Below are 22,109 nucleotides of genomic sequence, written 5' to 3' on the forward strand. Positions count from 1 at the left end.
TCACCAACAGTGGCCTTCAGTCTCTCTTAGATACAGTGGAACCTCGGTTTTCGTTGGCAATCTGTCCGAAAAGAACTGATGAAAACCGAAACCGATGAAAACAGAGGCAAACTTCTCCATAGGAATCAATGTAAATCCAATTAATCCGTTCGAGGCACTCCAAAAAATATACCAAAAACACGTTTTTTTTTGGTGAATAAACGTAGTGTTTAATGCTGAAAATAGTAACAAGCAATAACACTAGGACCAGCTTCAGAGCCAGTGGACCAATGTCGCACCAGAAAGCTGTCCAAAGAGGTCTGTTTCTGACGCCTCTTTAAGATTTGTCTGAAATGGGGCAAGACGTTGTCATTAAACAAGTTGCAGACACGGCCTGCAACAGCTTTGTCCGGGTGATTTTTCTCCACAAACCCCTGCACCTTACTGCAAATCGATGAAAACTGAGGCAAATCGATGAAAACCGAGACAAATTTTTTCCTGGCCGTACCGTCCGATTAGTCTAGGGATGGCCAACCTATGATGCTCCAGATGTTCATGGACTACAATTCCCATCAGCCCCTGCCAGCATGCCCAATTGGCTGATGGCAATTGTAGTCCATGAACATCTGGAGCACCATAGGTTGGCCACTCCTGGATTACTCCCTGGCCAACTAACGCACCAGCCTCCCTCCCATCTTGCAGGTACCCGGAGCTGCACTCAGTTATCTTTAGAAAGCCCCACTCCACCCTGGTGATGATGCAAGGTGCTCTCAAGTTGAAGCTGACTTATAGTGACCCTTCAAGGGGTTTTCAAAGTCAGAGACAAACAAGGAATTTGCCATTGGCTGCCATGGCATACTGACCCTGGGCTCCCTCTGGACTCTCTTCTCCAAGTATTTATCAAGGTCAACCATCCCAGATCGGATTAAGCTGGGCTAACCTGGTCCCATCTTAACCCTACAGCCAACATTAAGGAGAGAGTGGAGCTTTCCCAAGACCAGGGGTCTGCAAGCTCTGGCTCTCCAGATCTTCATGGACTACAGTTCCCATCAGCCCCTGCCAGCGGGCTGATGGGAATTGTAGTCCATGAACATCTGGAGAGCCGCAGGTTGTAGACCCCTGCCCAAAACCATTCAAACCCCTTCTGATAATGTCCCAGACAAGAGGACTATAACAACCTACAGGGAATCACCTCTGTCCATGAAGAATTTGATAGCGGAGCCAGAAGTGATTTTATTCCACTTCTGGTCTTATTTTGAATAAAGATGGAACAATGCTTTATTTCTGTATAAGTTAGGTAGGAACAAACTGTATTAGATAGAAAGTAGGAATTATAGCTATCTTTTGTATTTGCGTCTGCATGGAACCTCCTTGGCTCCAAGGCAGGAATCCACCCCTTGCTCCACTCCTGGGCATGTCCCTTCTTCATTTGTAAAACCCTGAATGGACGCTTTTAACAAAAGGACCCCCCTCGAAGAAGCCGCCTCCATCTGCCTAATCCCACCAGCAGGCAGATAAGGGTGCCGTAGGGGTCGCTAAGTTTCGCTTCCCTGACCCTGGGCACTCCAAAGCGGACTCTTTTGCATTCTTTCTCCTCCGGCCAGTGCCTACGCTCATCGCCTCTCGCTCTGCCTTTTAGCCACGAAATGGGGAATCTAAGAAGGGACTACCCACTGGATTCTAATAGGTTGCTATGTACCTGTAGGATGTATGGGATTATTGTCAAGTGTAATTTTGTGAATGAAATGGGTTGTAGGTTGTCCTGTATTCCTCCCGGGACTACCGGGCGGAGAAAGTGTATTTCTAAGATGTTGCAAAAGCTTCGCTAGGCAGGGCACAGTTGCCATGAAGCGGAGGTGCTGGACAATGTGAAGCTCAGCATCCTGGCCAATAAAAAAATCTCTTGTATTATTTTAACTATACCTCCGCCTGTGTCGGGTCCCGTTTTTGTTCCCCTGCGCTGCCGAGAGCTGGTTGGTCTGGGAATATTAAAAGTTACCAGACAGAGCGGTAACAAATTCATCGACCAGCATCGTGTGTGTTAAATACCATCAAATCACTTGTGACTAATGGCACCTCTATGAACGAACGACCTACAAAATGTCCCACCGCTTCTCAGGCCTTGCAAATTGAGAGCCACGGCTTCCTCAGCCGAGTCAATCCACCTGCTTCCAATTCTTCCTAGCATCACCATCTCTACCAGCGACTCTTGAACAACTCATGATAGCCTTAGTTTAGTCATTTCAGTGTCGAAGAGAACGAAAGCTTGATTTGATCTCAAACCCGCTTATTTGCCTTTTTGGCGGTCTGTGGTATCTGTAAAATTCTCCTCTGTTGCCACATTTCAAATGATTCAACTCTCTTCCCGTCAGCTTTCTTGGCTGTCCACGTTTCACACCCACGCGTAGTACAGGAGAAATACTAGGGTATGAATTATCTCGACCCTGATCAGCAGTGATACATCCTCACACTTAAGGATCTTTTCTAGCTCCTTCGTGACCGACCTTGCCAATCTGCGGATTTCTTTCCATTTTTTTTGGTTGATGATTCAGCCACGGAATAGGAAAAGTTTCAGTTTCTTCATTGCGGACTTTAAAGTTGGGCAATTCCTCATTAGTCATTATTTTAGTCTTCTCGATGTTCAGCTGTTAACTCTGCTTTAGCACTTTCTGCTTCAACTTCTGTCAACAGTTTCAAGTTGTCACTGATTTCTGTGCTGTTCTTTGCAGATCTCAGATTGTTATAGTCCAGTGATGGCGAACCTTTTGGAGACCGAGTGCCCAAATTGCAACCCAAACCCCACTTATTTATCACAAAGTGCCAACTCGGCAATTTAACCTGAATGCTGAGGTTTTAGTTTAGAAAAAAACGGTTGGCTCCCTCTTCCTCCGTCCCACCCACTCGAGCAGGGACCAGCCTCTTCCTCCGTCCCACCCACTTGAGCAGAGGCCAGCCAGCTCTAGCCTCCAGCAAGTCCCACGCGCACCGCTCTGTGCCTCTCTAGCATCTCTGCCTCCTCTGCGTTCCCCGCCCCCTCGGGCAGCAGCCACCCAGAGCACAGGCACCAGGCCCGTCAGCCAAGTCCTCCCTGCTCACCGCGGTGCATGCACATCGTGCTCAGTGGCCCAGGCCAGCCTAGATATATGTGTGTGTGTGTGTGTGATTTTTCACCCCCACATGACAAACTCTGTGCGTACGTGCCCACAGAGAGGGCTCCGAGTGCCACCTCTGGCACCCTTGCCATAGGTTCGCCATCACTGTTATAGTCTGATTCCACTAATCTGTACTTGTCCCTGTCCCTGAAGAGGTCAAGCAGAGCCAGGGCCTTGTCAGCTCTGGCTGCAACCTGCTGAAATGCTCTGCCTTATGAGACCCGGGTACAGTTTTGCAGGGCCTGTAAGACAAGTTTGTTCTGCCAGGCATACGGTTGAGGCAGCTGCGGTTGCACATTCAGGACTCCCCCTCCCTTCCCCTCTTCCCTTTCCCCCTTTGTTTTATTTTCCTTCTCTTTTTCTCCCTCAGTTGGGGGTCTAAGGAGCTAAGTACCACCTTGGAATGAAATGGTTAAAGGAAGAAGAAGAAGAAGAAGAAGAAGAAGAAGAAGAAGAAGAAGAAGAAGAAGAAGAAGAAGAAGAAGAAGAAGAAGAAGAAGAAGAAGAAGAAGAAGAAGGAGGAGGAGGAGGAGGAGGAGGAGGAGGAGGAGGAGGAGGAGGAGGAGGAGGAGGAGGAGGTGGAGGAGGAGGAGAAGAAGAAGAAGGAGAAGAAGAAGAGGAGGAGGAGGAGGAGGAGAAGGAGGAGGAGTTTGGATTTATATCCCCCCTTTCTCTCCTGCAGGAGACTCAAAGGGGCTGACAATCTCCTTGCCCTTCCCCACCCCTCACAACAAACACCCTGTCAGGTAGGTGGGGCTGAGAGAGCTCCGAGAAGCTGTGACTAGCCCAAGGTCACCCAGCTGGCGTGTGTGGGAGTGCACAGGCTAATCTGAATTCCCCAGATAAGCCTCCACAGCTCAAGCGGCAGAGCGGGGAATCAAACCCGGTTCCTCCAGAGTAGATACACGAGCTCGTAACCTCCTACGCCACTGTGTTTAATTGTTGTGGGTTTTAATTGTTGAAGTTGAATTTATCGTCGCAACCGTACTTTAACTGCTACGTGGATTCGGTTGAAATGTTGAAAACCGCCCCACGCTCGTATAGGGAGGGGCTGTATATAAACTTAATAAATAGTAAACATAATTAATTAATACAGCGGAACCTCAGTTTTCGCTGCTAATCTGTCCGGTGACGGGTGGCGAAAACCGAAAATGACATACTCCGAGGTACGCAGTTTGCGCACATGCAGCGCCATTTGCGCATGCAGCCATTTGTGCAAACAGCGCACCGGAGATATTCAAAAATTGCCCCGGAAGCTGACAGAAGCCAAGGTGACTGCCGATCTCCGCGGCGTCCAAACGGCCGGGGGAGACCAGCGAAGACCGAAACCGTCGATCTCCGAGGGCAACGAAGACCGAGGTTTGACTGTACTGTTATATAAATACATTGACTATATATTGGCTGGAAAATACAGGGTTTTACTTTAAACCTGGAACAAACAAACAAATAAACTTCCCCAACTCCGTTAGAGAGTGTGGGTTGTGCCGTGCATAGAATTCATGTTTTAAGCCAGTGGTAGCGAACCTATGGCACGGGTGCCAGAGGTGGCACTCAGAGCCATTTCTGTGGGCACGCACAAACAGAGTTCATCATGTGGGGGGGGGGGAGAAAATCACACACCCCCACACACACCCCAAGGCTGGCCTGGGCATGATCCTTTACCTGGGAGTAAGCTCGGCTGCTGGCAATGGGGCTTGCTTCTGAGTAAACCCTCCTAGGGTCGTGATTCATCCATTCGAAACATTGCACGGTTGCTTCACCAAGCTAACTCACAAGTAACATGCGCCTCGGAGCCAACTGTTTTTTCTAAAACCTCAGTATTCAGGTTAAATTGCCGTGTTGGCACTTTGTGATAAATAAGTGGGTTTTGGGTTGCAATTTGGGCACTCGGTCTCAAAAAGGTTCGCTATCACTGTCTTAAGCGGATTACCAGTTTAGTGGTTAATTCAGTCAAAAACTCTAACCCTAATCCTAACCCTTAAACCCCAAACCTAACCCCAAACCTAAACCTAGACAATAAACACTAAACCCTAACCCACCCACCCGGCAGAAAAGGGAGGGAGGGGGAAGGGGGGAAGGGATGCGGCTTTAAGTAATTCTCCATGGTTCGGCTTTAAGTAATCTCATCCCTCACAGGTGGGTCCAAGTGACCACTGTAGTGGGAAAGGAAACAAAAGTTTTAAAGCATCAAATAAACTTGTTGGCCCCACTGTAAATAAAAATGGTTTGTCTGGTCACTTGGGAGAAGATTCTGACTCACAAGAGGTGTATTATACAGGCTGGTCTGAGACGGAGGGCATGTTCTTTGAGAGAGCGGTGGTTTTTAACTAGGGCAGCCATTCTCAACCAGGGTTCCGTGGTACCCTGGGGTGCCGTGAGCGTGTCCCAGGGGTGCTGCGGCAACACTACCGCCCCCCCCTCATTTTTGTGGTGTCTCCCACTGGCGCCAGCAAGGACATGGAGTTGGCGCATGGGGCAGGGCCTGCCACAAGGTCAGCAGCCAACCCCACCCCCAGTGCTACCCTTCACCCTGGGAGGGGAAGGTGGGGGGGTGTGGCAAGCAGGGGCAATGGGAGGGGAAGGTGGAGGGTGGCGGCAGGGGTACCATGAGATATGAAGAGTGAGGTCAAGGGTACCCTGACCTTGAAAAGGTTGAGAAACACTGAACTAAGGTCTTCCTAGCTCATTTTCTAAGTTCATTACACAGAAAAATTATGCCCACTAATGAAAGTAGAAACTGCTGCCCATCCATACACAGGATCCAGGTTGTGGATAAATCACCCACCGATTGATCCCAGTCTTTTGAGCAATCCCATCCTGATTTCATGCACACTCAGATCTCTTTGCCAATTGGCCATGCTGGCAGGGACTGATGGGAATTGTAGTCCAGAGTTGGACATCCCTGGGCTAGAAGCACAAACAGGAGATGGATTTGTGTAAGGGGCAAGAAGATCATCCAGCAATCCTCTCTCTTAACCCGGCGGGATTTTTAGCCAGCTTTCAAAAATAAAACAAGATCTCCAGTTAGCCCCAGAGAGGGACACGATGACCTGAGCAGATTTCAGATCTGAAAGGTCAGAGCTTGAGCGCTCCGTATCCCCCCCACATCAGATGGAATGATTCGCATCTATTTTTAATCAGCGTTCACAGTCCCGACTATCTCCGGCCCACTGCTGTTTGATCTCAATCAAATGCTTGAAATTCCACCCCCACCCCCACCCCAAAAAACCCCCACCCTTGGCATAAAATATTCTGGAATTTGCAGACTTTCAGAGAAAGGGAGGTGGAAGAAAGGTTTGGTTATTTGAAATTTGGTTAAAGTAAAAAGGAGAGAGAAGCAGAAACTCTAGGGGGGGGGGGGGGTGGAAACCCAGATCCTCAAAGCGATCCCTGAAACACAACTTGTAAAGTTAAAAATACATGATCTCCCCTTGGAGAAAGAAGCGTTGGCAAGTTGCTCTGCTCAACCCAAAGGCAAGGAAAACAAAGGAGCCAACCACCACGCACACACACACACATGATCACAAGGGCAGCAGCAAACAGCACAAAACAGTTTTATAATCAAAATGCACTGGGCAAGACACGGACATAAAACATATCCTCGTTTGGGGATCCCAGTTCGTTGCTTTGCCTCAGGACGGCTCTAACCATCTACCTGACTCCTCAAGCTCTGAAGACGTATGTCTTCTTGACTTGGTTCAGCTGCCCAGTTTTACTGAGAAGAAAGGGAGGCGGGGGGGGGGGGGGGGGCCCAACCTTTTTTAGCCCATGGGCACGTCTGGAGTTCAGACTCAATGTGGGGTACACACAGAGGTGGGATCCAGCAGGTTCTCACAGGTTCCCGAGAGTAGGTCTCTAATTATTTGTGTGTGCCGAGAGGGGGTGACTAATTGGTGATTTGGCCACGTGATTTTGGCCTTAGTTACGCCCCTCCTCTCAGCAGTAGCGCGCAGAACTTGAAGCAGTCTAGCAGGAGGTGCACCGGGCGCATGGCAGCCTGGGCGCCCGCAAGCAAGGTATCTTCGCTTCCTCGCCTAAGGACTAGAATACGCGAGAAGCGGCTGGCGTCCCTTGCCAAGCCAGCCCCACTCACCCAGGAATGCCCTCGCCTCGAATGCCCTCGGGCCGCCTTCTGTCGTGCCCTCTGCCTAGCGCCCCATTGGCGCTACGCCACAGTTTGAATCCCACCACCATGGGAACCTGTTACTACAATTTTTGGATCCCACCACTGGGTACACAACTACAAAATGGCTGCCATGGGAGGTGCAGCCAAATACACCAAGGAAGCCCAAGTAGAGGGGAGAAGAGGGGTGATTTAAAAAACACGCCGGGAAAGAGGAGTGAGAGGATAAAACCAGCATTGTGGAGGCAGTGCAAACTGAACCAATGTTGTTATAAACTGAACAGCCAACCTGATCTCCATTGGCCAAGCAGAAGCCCTGCTTGGGAAGCGCCCCACATGTCCCACCCGCTTTCTAAAAAGACACGGTGAGGCCAGAAAAGGTATCGGTGGACACCACGACACCCACAGGACAACATGTTGGGGATCCCTGGGCCAAACATTTACTCCTCTCAACCTAGCTCAACAGCTACTGGAAATGAAGTACGAAGGAAAGGATAAAAAGGCCTGGTAACCTTGATCCCAGAAATTAGCACCTCTGGAAATGGTATTGATTAATACAGGGGTGGCCAACCTATGGCACCCCAGATGGTATTGATTACCTTAGAGAAATGAAGCCATTATCTTTGCTTAGTCCAGCCGTCTGCAACCTGTGGCTCTCTAGATGTTCATGGACTACAGTTCCCATCAGCCCCTGCCAGCATTGCAGGTTGCAGACCCCTGGCTTAGTCCCATCAGTGTCTCTTGTTGCTGGATGAGAGCCAAGATGGTGTAGTGCAGTGGTTCTCAACCTGTGGGTCACAACCCCTTTGGGGGTTGAATGACCCTTTCACAAGGATCGCCTAAGACTCTCTGCATCAGTGTTCTCCATCTGAAAAATGGATAAATGTTAGGGTTGGGGGTCACCACAACATGAGGAATTGTATTAAAGCAGGGGTGGCCAACCTATGGCACCCCAGATGTTCATGGACTACAATTCCCAATTGGCCATGCTGGCAGGGGCTGATGGGAATGGTAGTCCATGAACATCTGGGGTGCCATAGGTTGGCCACCCCTGTATTAAAGGGTTGCGGCATTAGGAAAGTCGAGAACCACTGGTGTAGTGGTTAAGAGCAGGTGGATTCTAATCTGGAGAACCAGGTTTGATTCCCCACTCCTCCACCTGAGTGGCAGAGGCCTACCTAGTGAACCAGATGTGTGTTCACACTCCTAAATTCCTGCTGCGTGATCTTGGGCTAGTCACAGTTCTTTGGAACTTTCTCAGCCCCACCTGCCTCACAAAGTGTCTGTTGTGGGGAGAGGAAGGGAAAGGAGGTTGTAAGCCACCTGGAGTCTCCTTACAGGAGAGAAATGTGGGATATAAATCCGAACTCTTCTTCTTGTTTAACATGATGACATCACTTCCTGCGCATGGCAAGCAGGCTCCCCCTCTGCTGGTAAGTCCCCTGGTCAGTCAGCTCATCGGGGGCACCTCCAGCAGAATTGCAACAACCTCCCAGTGGAACCATCAGACCCTGCCGGAATATTGGCGCCCAAAGCTATGTCAGGCTGAAAGGCGGCTGCAGCCTCCGCATCAGAAGTCAGACAAAGAGCAATTGATTTTGAAAAACCAGTCTGTGTCCAGAAACAATTTCTGTCATTATCTGACAAGTTCACATGTCAACCTGATTACTGGTTAACCACAGGTGGAAGGCACTGGCCCCTAAATCAGTGACGGTGAACCTATGGCACGGGTGCCAGAGGTGGCACTCAGAGCCCTCTCTGTGGGCACGCACAAACAGAGTTGTCCCCCCCCCCCCCCCCACGGCTGACCTGGGCTACTGGGCTTGACGATTAGCATTAAACCTAAGACCTAGTTTTGGGGAAGCAGTGTAGGTAACCCTATTAAGCGCTGTTAAACCCCACTGATTTTCATGCGAAGAACCTTTACCTGGGAGTAAGCTCGGTTGCTGGCAAAAGCCACCAACTACCACCAAGCTTACTCCCGAGTAACACATGCCTCAGAGCCAACCGTTTTTTCTAAACTAAAACTTCAGTATTCATGTTAAATTGCCGAGTTGGCACTTTGCGATAAATAAGTGGGTTTGGGGTGGCAATTTGGTCACTGGGTCTCGAAAAGGTTCACCACCACTGCCCTAAATTGATTATCATCATGGTAAAAATCCAATAACAGATGCCCTCTACAACAGTGGTTCTCAACCTTCCTAATGCCACGACCCTTTAATACAGCTCCTCATGTTGTGGTGACCCCCAACCCTAACATTTATCCATTTTACAGATGGAGAACACTGATGCAGAGAGTCTTAGGCGACCCCTGTGAAAGGGTCGTTCGACCCCCAAAGGGGTCCCGACCCCCAGGTTGAGAACCACTGCTCTACAAGAAGGACACTATTGTGGCTCCCAATAACTGGTATTCTACTGCTTCTGCACATGGAGGTTCCACTCAATCATCAAGGCTCTCCTGGACTGACAAGCAAAGTAATCACTATCGCTTTTTCAGCTCTAAGCAGTCTCAAGGCGGCTTACAAGCTCCTTCCCTTCCCCACCCCACAACAGGGGAAGATGGGACTGAGTGAGTATGGAGAGAACTGTGACTAACCCAACGTCACCCAGCAGGCTTCATGTGGAAGAGGAGGAGTTTGGATTTATACCCCGCTTTTCTCAACCGTTAAGAGTCTGTTTCATTTTAAATAGATGCATGAACCTAGAATGGATTAGAATTCAACAATGAGATAGTGGGTAGTCATTATATGGTTTTATGGTGTGCAGTTTATGGTGTGGTATCAATTTATTAGCCAGTTGCAGGGATATTCTTACACCTCAGATTTATGGACTACAATTCCAATCAGCCAATTGGCCATGCTGGCAGGGGCTGATTGGAATTGTAGTCCATAAATCTGAGGTGCCAAAGGTTCGCCACCACGGCAATAGGTTGTGTTTAAGACTATGCTTTCTTGCTGGACAACGACCGTAAATAAACTATGATGATGATGACTAGGCTTTTTTGTGTTCCATTTTGCATTTTCTGATTTTATTTTGTATTAATGTATAAATGGCAATTGTCAAAGTGTGCATTTTTTTTATGTTGAGAAAATTTTAAAAAATCTATTTTTAAAAAAGTCTATTGGCTAACCGTGATGAGCTGTACCTCATTCATTGAGACCTGCGGACAGATTAAACCCTAATGATCCAACCTGTCATTTCTAATAGTTCATTCAGGGGTCTGCAATCCTGAGGCTTTCTCTCAGATAAAATGGATCACAAATCCCATCAGCCATTGGCTATGCTGGCAGGAGCTGATGGGATTTGTAGTCCATGAACATCTGGAGAGCCGCAGGTTGCAGACCCCTGCTCCAGATGTCCATGGACTATGATGCCCATCTGCTGCCAAGCTAATTGGCTAAGTACATGTAATTGTAGTCCATAAACATTCTGATGGGCCATAGGTTGGAGACCCCCTGAACTAGCCTCCTCAATCCGGCCTATGTTTTTTTTATTCCCTCAAATCTGGGACACACCTACCCCTTTTGGTCCCCCTATTTACATCGGACAATAGCCAAGGCACCCATTACTGCTTGTAATTAAATGTTAATTACAGCTTTCACGCTTGAAATTATTTGTTTGGGAAGAACAATAGAATAAGAATTTCCTGCACTCTGCCTCCCTGTGTGAATCACTATGTAAATCCTTCAGCATTGGGTGCGACAGCAAGTTCCAATCATATCTAATGCCAAGGCAGAGCAGAGAGGCCGACCGAGCACCTGAAAAAGAGGCAGGATGAAAACACTGGCAGAAGCAATTCCAGACCAGTAAATCGTGGATGACTGCAGCAGGCAGCCTCCTTCGTGTAGAGCTGTAAACTCAGTGTAATGTTAAATCTCTCGTGGCACACAGTCTGGGATTTACTGCCCTAGTTAATTTTTTTTTCCAAACTGCAAGAGTTTTGCAGATACCGAAAAGAACTCTCTTTCTTGCAACGAAAGGGGGCAGCTGAAACTCCCACAAAATTGCCAAGCTAACATGAAAGAATTTTATTCTGTCTGGGTATTTGAGTGGGGATCACCAATTTTTTTTTTTAAAGGAGGAGAAATGTGGGAGGCCAGAAAACATTCTCTACATTTTTCCATAATCAAGTGCATCGCTGTTGGGAGTATTTCTCTTTCCTAAAAGAAGGGCCAAGAGGGGCATTCAAAACACAAATGCACTTTATCTCAAAGGTGATTATCTCTTCCCATATACATGCTAAAACATTCAATTGAAAGGTAAAACGTGCACAGATGAAGTCCTGGAAACTCCTTTCTTAATAATAGTGAAGCTGAAATCCTTGAAGAAGCTGCGTTATAGGTATTTGCCCATTCCTCAAAAGAGATAATAACCATGGGCCTTTTAACACATATTTATACTTTTAATGTTGTAAAGCTATGCTTTTTAATATATAATATATAATCTTTTGCTGTAGATCTAACTTTTATTATCCTTTGATCATTTGTTTTACTTTTGTCAAGTTGCTGCCACCTCTGATTAAACTAAAGGCTTCTAATTTGTTCATAAATAACGTTTAAATTTATGCTTAATTGAGGTTATTTGTATTGTATTGTCCTGGAAAACTGCTATATTTGCCCCCTGCAATGTAAATAAGCATTTAAAGGAACAATTCACTGCAAACTGTGTCCGCTCACAAACAGAATTACCCTTCTTTATCCACTGAGTCAGCAATGTCTGTGTAATGCAATGGTTCCAGCATTAGGACCAGAGAGATACTGGTTGCTCTTACCATACATCAGTGTTGGTGGCTTAACCTTTTGAGACGGGGAGTGCTCCAAAATTGCAAACTCCAACACCCACTTTATTTATCGCGAAGTGCCAAATTAACGCAATTTAACCTGGAATACTGAGGTTTTAGCTCTAGGAAAAAAAACGGCTATGGCTCCGGAAAGGGCAAGTGCTATACTCAGGAGTAAAGCTTTGGTGGTATTTGTGGCTTTGCTTTGAAGCAACCGTGCAACTCTTCCAACGGGTGAATCACGACCCTGGGAGGGTTTTACTCCAGAAGCAAGCCCCATTGCCAGCAACCGAGCTCACTCCCAGGTAAAGGATCGTGCTTTCGTTCTTTGCATGAAAAATCAGTGGGCTTCTAACAGCGCTTAACTGGGTTACCTACACTGCTTCCCCAAAACTTGGTCTTGGGTTTAATGCTAATAATCGAGCCCACCGGCCCAGGCCAGTCTAGATGTGTGTGTGGGGGGGGGGCACTCTGTTTGAGCATGCCCACAGAGAGGGCTCTGAGTGCCACCTCTGGCACCCGTGCCATAGGTTCGCCACCACTGGGAACCACTGACTGCATAGGAAAACTGATGAAGAAGCATAATCTACAATCTACAGACCCACTAAGAAAATTCAACAAATGCTACGTTCAGCAAAGGATAAGCGGGATCCTTTAACTACTGCAGGAGCTCACTACCGTGATACCATGTAAGCTGTGGACAAGTCTGGCTACATTAGGGACTCACCTTACGAAGCCAAATAGACACCTAATCAAAAGAACACGTAAAAAGGCACTGGCAGACTAATTCAGCCAGAAAAATCAGCAACAGCAGAACACATGATAAACCAACCTGGACACAGAATATTATTTGAAAACACAGAAATTCTGGACCACTCTTGACAACCACTCACGTTAGGACTACAGAGAGAAGCCATTGAAATCTACAAGCACATTGGACAATTTCTAACAGAAAGGAAAGAAACCATGAAAAAATGAACAAAACTTGGGTACCAGTAGTTGGAAAAATACTAGAGTCAAGACAGTGACTAATCAGTTCCACCCAAACACAGGATGACAATAGGCAGAAATACAATCAAAAGGGAACACAGGACAGGCTACTTCTATTCAGATGCCCTTACCTAGTGACCTTGCTATCTTCATTGTTCCTCACATGCTAATGGGTGGATCCCACTCAACACATGTAAATCTAGCTTGCCAATTGCACCCTTTACTTGTTCTTTCCCCCACCCTGGATACTCCCAACAGGTACATATACTCCACTTGCTTTCCTACTATTTTATCTGTTTGTTTGTTTGTATACTGCCCTCCCCCAAAGGGCTCAAACCCTAATTTTTTTAAAAAAAGAAAATGTTTGAAGAGAGGCCGCCTGTTTGACAGCCGTCACATGGCTCCACCACCTCATTTCAGCTGCCTGTACCGACAAGGCCTGAAGCCTGACCTCGAAGCACTTCTACAGCCTGGTCGAGAGGAAGTCACAACCTGTCCAGAGAGGCAATGGCTGCCACTCTTCCTCCAGTTTGCAGCCTCAGATACTGGCCAGAGGGGACAGCATCAACCCACAGGCCTAATTCAAGATCCAGTTGACCCTGACACCGCCACCTCAGTATTTACATCAACACAACGGCTGTTGTAACAGCCCTTATCACACCTATTGTATTGCAAGTTGTTGTAAAGTGATTCCACAAGATGCCGCAAAAGGAAAATTGGCAACTTGCTTCCCACCAGCCTGATTTGCGTTGGCTCCTGAGAACTTTCTTGGCCAGACAACAAAGGCCGCAACTGAGATCTCCTGACACACCAGACATAATGCAGTTAAACATTACAAAAAAGTTTCCTTCTCAAGACTCAAGTTGGCAGGGAGCACCTTATAATAATTAGATAGCCATAGGACCACAATTCCCATCAGCCCCCCGCCAGCATGGTCAATTGGCCATGCTGGCAGGGGCTGATGGGAATTGTAGTCTGTAACATCTGGAGTGCCAAAGGTTCGCCACCACTGTGCTAGAGGGAAACAACCCAATGAAAAAGCAAAACAATTCCTTATTGCCCAGAATGGATTTGGGAAGTCTGGCTAAAAGCATTGATTAATTCCCTTCCTTGAAATTGCTACTGCCGATTAAGGGTCCCGTTTGCCTTTGCAAAAAACAGTGTAACTACTTGTCCAAAGATTTTGCAGTATCAGGTCCGTTTGTTTTTTGAGGGGAGGAAAAACACCAGAAAAAGATGGCACGTGAGAGTAGGAATGTTCACACATGTACTTTTTCATTCATTTTCACTTACAGGCACAATCAAGACAACCATTTTGATCCCACTTAATTCTTTTGGCAATATTCTTTTTTAAAATTGTTTTTCATGCCGTTTTGCACAATCAGTGAAACAGCGACAGAGTTGTTTTTAGAATTTTGTTAACATGACCAGAAAAGGCCGAGACTAGATCAGTGAGCCTTCCATAGCCTGATGGACTACAAATCCCATCAGCCCCTGCCAGCATGGGATTTGTAGTCCATGAACATCTGGAGAGCCACAGGTTGCAGACCCCTCATTCCAAGTGTGAGGAGGCCGTAAAAGAAATCTGAACTTATGATTTGAACTAAAAGGGTCATAAAATCCCAGAATATCCCCACACCAGAGGGACAGAGACAGTGGGGATAAAATCAATCTCTCCCACAACTGGCAGAATTTGAGGTTCCTCAGAAAGACTTTTCTAAGAAAGGCTCCTGGTTTCCCCTTCCTTTCCTTAAATCTGTCAGGATGGTATGAAGGGGGACTTACACGAAGAGGTAGAAGCACACAGCTGGAGTTAAGACATCATCTAGGACAGCTTCCCTTTCACTTCCAGGTAATCCTGGAAGCTAAACAGCAGCTACCTAAGCAGCAATTCAGTATCCCCTCTCCCATTTTCCTGGAAGATACTTTGAGAGATTCTTTGTTTATGCTCTTCAACCATGTGGCACAGAGTTCCAAGGTACCTACTATTTTAAAATGTAGGTGGGGGCTGGATGATTGACGTTTTTCTCCAAGCATTCAAAACTTCCCTTTATAGGGTGGGAAAAACCCTAGCGGTTCAGGGAGAGGACTTGAGCGTCGCCTTCTTCCTGACACACTTGTTTTCTGCATGCAAGCAGTTTCCTCACTTTCCTCCCTTCTGTCCTGAGGATGGAGCATTTATTCGTGCAATACCCCTGGTTAGCAACGGTATAGCTGAAGGGTGCTGTACCACTATGGGGGTTGCTGGGCCACAAAAGAAGCCCCAGAGAGAAATTGGAGTGGATGGGGCCTGGCGCACTGGCAGACAAAGGAGTGGGATGCTAGGAGATCAATCGTAACCACCAGTGAATGTATGGATCAGCTATAGTATCTAGAACAGTGTTTCCCAACCTTTTCAACGTCGTGGTACCCTTGACCTCGCTCTTCATATCTCAGGGTAACCCTTTGAAATTGCTTTTGGATTTTTTTTTTTTTTACTTTGCATTTTTTTGGGGTTTTTCCTCCCTGCCTTTTGGCCTTGTAGGTGGTGGGGAGGGTGCTAGGGGAGGGAAGCCACGTTGACAGCCATGTTGTTTGTTTGCCTATATTCAGCATGGATTGGGGGGATTTAAAGGGAGAGCTCCCTTTAAATCTACCCCTCCATCCACGCCACGAATCTTAGGCAACAAAACAATGCTGTTTTTTTCAGCAAGTTGCTTAAAGGGAGTCCATTTGATTCTGGTGTATGTAGGGGGCAGGCGGTAGCATTGTCATGGTACCCCTGGGACGTGCTCATGGCACCCCAGGGTACCATGGAACCCTGGTTGGGAATCACTGCTCTATAACAGTGGTGGCAAACCTATGGCACGGGTGCCAGAGGTGGCACTCAGAGTCCTCTCTGTGGGCACGTGCAAACAGAGTCCCCCCCACATCTAGGCTGGCCTGGGCCGCTGGGCTCGATTTCATTAGCTGCTAAAACCTAAGACCTAGCTTCTTAGGGAAAGCAAGTGTAGGTAACCCCATGTTGCCGCTTCGTTAAACCCCCCCCCCCTGGATTTCTCATGCTTAAGAACTAAAGCATGATCCCTTTATCTGGGGAGTAAGCTTGTTGGCTGGCAATGGGTTTGCTTCTGAGTAAACCCTCCTAATGGGTCGTCGATTCAAATCGTTGGAAGAGTTGTGTGGCATGGTTGTTTCAAAGCAAGCAGCCACCGACTCACCACCAAGCTTACTCCTAAGTAACACACATGCCTTGGAGCCAACCGCTTTTTTTCTAAACTAAAACCTCTTCAGTATTCAGGTTAAACTGGGCAAGCGGTTGGCACTTTGGCGCATAAATAAGTGGGGTGTTGGGTTGCAATTTGGGCACTCTTGTCTCGAAAAGGTTCGCTATCACCGCTCTAGAAGGTTACGCTGCAGTCATTAGTCCACACAAGTATTGAATGCCTGCTCCAGGGAACCTGCAGCCTTCCAGAGAAACAGGGACCAAGCAATTCCCATCAGCTTCGCCAGCATGGCCACTTGGGCTTTCATGCTGGTAGGGGCTGATGGGAATTGTAGTTCCTGAACATCTGGAGAGCCGCAGGTTCCCTACCCCTGGTCTGCTCAGATTGGCATCAACTCTCCAGGGCCCGACATCACTTCCTGCCTGGTCCTTTTAGCCGGAGATGCCAGGTATTGAACTTGGGACGTTCTGCCTGCAAAGAAGAGTCATGGTCTGTCTTCATGCAGGTTTGTCTGCAGAGAGCGGAGGCAAGAATGAGAAGCCGCTCAGCAGGCAGCTCCCCCATTTTCACAGGGCAAGGCAGGCAGCAAAGCCCAACAGGTTTAGGGGGAGGTAGGCAACTGCTTGCATGCAGAGTAGGGAAGTATGAGAAAGCAAGCTCGGCTAGAAACTGTTCCCTGAAATGCCTTGTTTCTACTTGCAGTGCAATCAGGGGAACCCACAATAACACTCCCACCCCCCCAAGTAAGGATGGCTGTACAAAGCAGACACCTAAGCTGCGTGGAGTTTTTAGCCCCCAGCTCAGAGGTGGGATCAAGCAGGTTCTCACAAGTTCCTGAGAGTCGGTTACTAATTATTTGTGTGTGCCGAGAGCATTCTCCCTCCTTGCATGGATTTATCTGTAGGGTTTTTACCTTGATTGGCTTGGTTGAGACCAGAGGTGGGATCCAGCAGGTTCTCCCAGGTTCCCGAGAGTAGGTTACTAATTATTTGTGTGTGCCGAGAGGGGGGTTACTAATTGGGGATTTTGCCAATGCGATTTTTGCCCTTAGTGACTCTCCTCCTCAGCAGTAGCGACAGAACTCTGAAGCAGTCTAGCAGGAGGTGCACCGGGCTGCATCGGCAGCCTGTGCCTCAAGTGCAGGCATTCGCTTCCCGGCCAAGGTTGCAAGGTCCCCACAGCCCCAGCCTTGCAGAAATGCCCCACCCCAGAATGCCCGCCACACCCGCTGTTAGCCCCCCAGCCCCATTGGCGCCACGCCACAGTTTGAATCCCACCACCATGGGAACCTGTTACTAACATTTTTGGATCCCACTACTGCCCCAGCTGCACGAAAGGAAACCCCCCGCAGACCCCCTACCTTGGAAATGAGTTCATCGTGGTTCGCCAGGTGGGCTCTGCAGTGGATGCAGCTGTAAGTCCTGTGGCATGAAGGCAAGTATGCCTGGAACGTCTTGGACCGGGTCATCTTCACCATTGGAGCCACCGAATGCTGCGTGAACTCCGGGGTGGCCCACGAGGCGCTCCCGCAGGACGGGTCGCAAGGGAAACACTGGAAGACGCAGGTAAAGGCCGTGATTTGGCAGGGGGTGGGTGTGGGGCAGGCTCCACACACTGGCAATGACTTCAAGGTTGGAAAACTGGGCACAGGAGCTGACGGACCTGCACGGACCTGGGTGAACAAAACAGCAAAAACAAAAGGTTTCAGAGACCGCCCAACGTTGTTCGTGCTCCCGTTCCTCCTGAGAAGACTCGATATTTTTGCAAGATTTCCCTGTTGACTACTAGAAATGGTGTCTTGGGGTTTTGCGCACCCTGGTTACGTGTTGGGGGGTTTTCCGCGGTCATGAACGAAAGATATGATCTCAAGTAACAGCAGGGCTTTTCAGAAAATGCATACAGACCAGACTGCACAATTCGGACAACACAATTACTTAAAACAGGCTACCTCACTGCCTTTCGGACCACAATTTAAGGTTTGTGGCAGACCACAAATAATAGAAGAAGAAGAAGAAGAAGAAGAAGAAGAAGAAGAAGAAGAAGAAGAAGAAGAAGAAGAAGAAGAAGAAGCAAGAAGAAGAAGAAGAAGAAGAAGAAGAAAGAAGAAGAAGAAGAAGAAGAAGAAGAAGAAGAAGAAGAAGAAGAGGAGGAGGAGGTGAGGAGGAGGAGGAGGAGGAGTTTGGATTTATATCCCCCCCCTTTCTTCTCCCGCAGGAGACTCAAAGGCATTACAATCTCCTTTGCTCCCTTCACCCTCACAACAAACACTCCTGTGAGGTGTAGGGTGGGAGTGAGAGAGTCTCATGAAGCTGTGACTAGCCTCCGTGTCACCCAGCGCTGGATGTAGGTAGAGTGTGTACAGGCTAATCTTGAATTCCCCAGATAAGCCTCCACAGCTCAGGGCGGGTAGAGCTGGGGAATCAAAACCCGGGTTCCCTCCAGATTAGATACACGAAGCTCTTTAACCCTCCTACAATACCACTGCTGCTTCCTAGACACTGAAAGTAGGTAGAGGTAGCCTGTTTTACCTCACTTTTAAAACAGGCTTCCTCACTGCCTTTTGGACCACAATTCAAGGTTTTAGTCTTCTCCAACTTTATTGGCAGACCACAAATAGGTTGCAGGAGGGTCCCTGTAATGCAGTCGCAGCAAACGCAGCAATCCTCGGACACGCTCACAGGACAGCAGTCAAGTTTAATAAAGAGAGAAGCCTGGAGACACAAAGTCTCTGAACATAGACAGAACAAGAAGCACAAGAGAGCAGCAACCGGCTCATGATAAAACACCAGGCTTAATAAACATCAGGGGTGCTAGGGCAGGCATCTGCAACCTGCGGCTCTCCAGATGTTCATGGACTACAAATCCCATCAGCTCCTGCCAGCATGGCCAATTGGTTCTAGTTGCCTGCTGGCTGTTTGGTTGCCCCAGAGATCAGTTTCCCTGAAGGCAATGGTAGCTTCTGAGAGTGGCGTGTGTATTGCTTGCAGCTGAGCTCCCCTCCCTCCCTAGACATTCCCCGCAAATCTCTATTGGCCTTGCTGGCAGGGGCTGATGGGATTTGTAGTCCATGAACATCTGGAGAGCCGCAGGTTGCAGACCCCTGTGCTAGGGGAACAATCGTGCTTAAAGGAACATACAACCCCGTACAAGCAGACCTGCACAGTCTGTGTTTATCACGGCTAACAGGCAGCGGTGGGGAGTCATCTCAATCCGCACCTTTTAAAGGAGGGGCCGGGCGTCGGAAGCAGAACACATGCTTTGTACGCAGCAGGCTTGGACTTCAACTCTTGCCATTTTCTGTTAAAGAGATTTGGGAAGGTGGGGGGGGGGGGGGTTGCCAGTCAGCACAAAAGCGGGCAGGTAACTGAAAAGAACTCGGTCCCTCGTGTTTTCCTGAAGATGCATCCAAGTCCAATGTTATGACAAATTTTATAACCAGCTAACACTGGGGGGTGGGGGTGGGGAGGAACGACGGATGGACGGACTATCAACACTTGTCTGGCACAATGACTCCTTCCTAGTCACCTTGAGTAAACTGCATTTGTCACCAAAGACCAGACAACAACAAGAGTTGGATTTATATCCCCCCTTCCTCTCCTGTAAGGAGACTCAAAGGGGCTGACAAACTCCTTTCTCTTCCCCCCTCACAACAAACACTCTGTGAGGTAGGTGGGGCTGAGAGAGCTCAGAAGAACTGTGACTAGCCCAAGGTCACCCAGCTGGTGCGTGTTGGAGTGCACAGGCTAATCTGAATTCCCCAGATAAGCCTCCACAGTTTAAGAGGCAGAGCGGGGAATCAAACCCGGTTCCTCCAGATTAGAGCACACCTGCTCTTAACCACTACGCTACTGCTGCTTCCAATTTTAAGTCCAAAGTTGGGGTTCTAGGAAGGGTTGCCAAGTCCTGTTTGGGAAGCTCCTAGACCAGGGGTCTGCAACCTGCGGCTCTCCAGATGTTCATGGACTACAAATCCCATCAGCCCCTGCCAGCATGGCCAATAGAGATTTGCAGGGAATGTCTAGGGAGGGAGGGGAGCTCAGCTGCAAGCTATTTAATTCCATACACGCCACTCTCAGAAGCTACCATTGCCTTCAGGGAAACTGATCTCTGTGGCAACCAAACGGCCAGCGGGCAACGGCCGCAAAACCAGCAGGCCAAGGTCTTGTTGCCACAGCAACAGGGTTCTAGCCTCCGGAGGCCCGAGAGTTCAGAGGAAAGATAAGGGATCAAAATTTGTGCAGGGTTGGAGGAGGACTCCGAGGAACGCCATTGTGGTGTACTGTAGAGCAAGCTAAGACTTAGGGCAGTGGTGGTGAACCAATTGGCCATGCTGGCAGGGGCTGATGGGAATTGTAGTCCATAACATCTGGAGTGCCAAAGGTTCGCCACCACAGACTTAGGGACAGAGAAGCTGGACAGGAAGAAAGGCAAAAGAAGATACGTACATTCATGGCTACAAAGAGGCCCAGTACAATAAATGCCTCTGTCAATAAACCCATTAAGAAAAGAGTGTTTGAGAAGGCCATCTATTCTGGCCATAAACCACGACAACCCAAAAACATTTCAACCCAAACAGTACTTTGATTCTAGGATTGCAGGAGGACTTTATATCTCCAGATGGGATTGTTGTCAGCCCCTGCCAGCACGGTCAATTGGCCATGCTGGCAGGGGCTGATGGGAATTGTAGTCCATAACATCTGGAGTGCCAAAGGTTCGCCACCACTGTTCTAGGAGAAGAAGAGGTGGGATAGACTTCATCATTATGTTAGGCACTGAAGCAGAACTTAGACCTCTCTTCAAAAGGGCCCCCCAGCTTTTTGGAGCCTACAGGCACCTGTGGAATTGTGGCAGTGCAGTGGATACAGACACAAAATGGCTGTCTCCGGAGGCGGAGCCAGCCACAAAATGGCTGCCACATCTTACCTTCAGTCATACAGTGAAGACCCTTGTGCTGTGGGGGTACCTGCTGGCCAGCAATGCCTTGTCTGAAGGTTAACTACTTCATGAAGGCTTCGGGTATTCAAAACGAAGTCTGAAATCGTGGTTCTGGCTCTAAAGAAAGGTGTCGCCAGGTGCCACAGTGCCCAGGGACATATGCTGAGGAACCCTACTCTTCAGGGACGTTCTATTGCAGCGGTGGCAAACCTATGGCACGGGGTGCCAGAGGTGGCACTCAGAGCCCTTTCTGTGGGCACACGTGCACAGAGCTCATCATGTGTGAGGGGGTGGAAAATCACCCCCCCACACACACACACTCTCATCTAGGCTAGCCTGGGCACGATCCTTTACCTGGGAGTAAGCTCGGTTGCTGGCAATGGGGCTTGCTTCTGAGTAAACCCTCCTAGGGTTGTGATTCACCCATTCAAAGCGTTGCACGGTTGCTTCACCAAGCATACTCCCGAGTAACGTGCGCCTCGGAGCCAACCGTTTCTTCTAAACTAAAACCTCAGTATTCAGGTTAAATTGCCGTGTTGGCACTTCGCGATAAATAAGTGAGTTTTGGGTTGCAATTTGGGCCCTCGGTCTCGAAAAGGTTCGCCATCACTGTTCTATTGGCCATTCTTACCACTAGCATCCTGAAAGGCTGGCCAGATTTTCCCATACTGCAATAGAAAGATTCGGCCCACAGGAAGCTAACTCGTGCAACAGCACCTGGAGATTCAAAATGGGGATTGTTTGGTTTCAACTGGGGACACCATATCAACTGCCCAACCAAGAATGCCTCTGGGGGAGGGGGATTTAAACACTGGGGAAAAGGTGACCCTACCAATCCTTCCAGATGTTTTATAATGGTGCAGGCTACACATTTAAATAAAACACATAGCACAAGGCAGGGGGTGTCTCTGAATGTGTGTAGAGTGTGTTTCAATTTTAAGATA

At 48.4% G+C, this 22,109-nt stretch overlaps 1 protein-coding gene across 2 annotated transcripts in view; it reads right to left on the reverse strand.

The window, feature by feature from the left end:
- Positions 1–22,109, reverse strand: part of YPEL2 (yippee like 2) — an 81,229-nt gene that overhangs the window by 11,669 nt on the left and 47,451 nt on the right. The window contains exon 2 of one of the 2 annotated variants that reach the window (XM_048518445.1): positions 17,591–17,902. In XM_048518445.1, the coding sequence (XP_048374402.1) occupies positions 17,591–17,707 (117 nt within the window). In that variant the 5' untranslated portion in view covers positions 17,708–17,902. Of the gene's footprint in view, positions 1–17,590; positions 17,903–22,109 lie in introns of those variants that run through there. The other variant, XM_048518444.1, reaches the window with a different exon arrangement.

The sequence above is a fragment of the Sphaerodactylus townsendi genome, linkage group LG16, assembly GCF_021028975.2.
Source record: "Sphaerodactylus townsendi isolate TG3544 linkage group LG16, MPM_Stown_v2.3, whole genome shotgun sequence".
Taxonomy (NCBI): domain Eukaryota; kingdom Metazoa; phylum Chordata; class Lepidosauria; order Squamata; family Sphaerodactylidae; genus Sphaerodactylus; species Sphaerodactylus townsendi.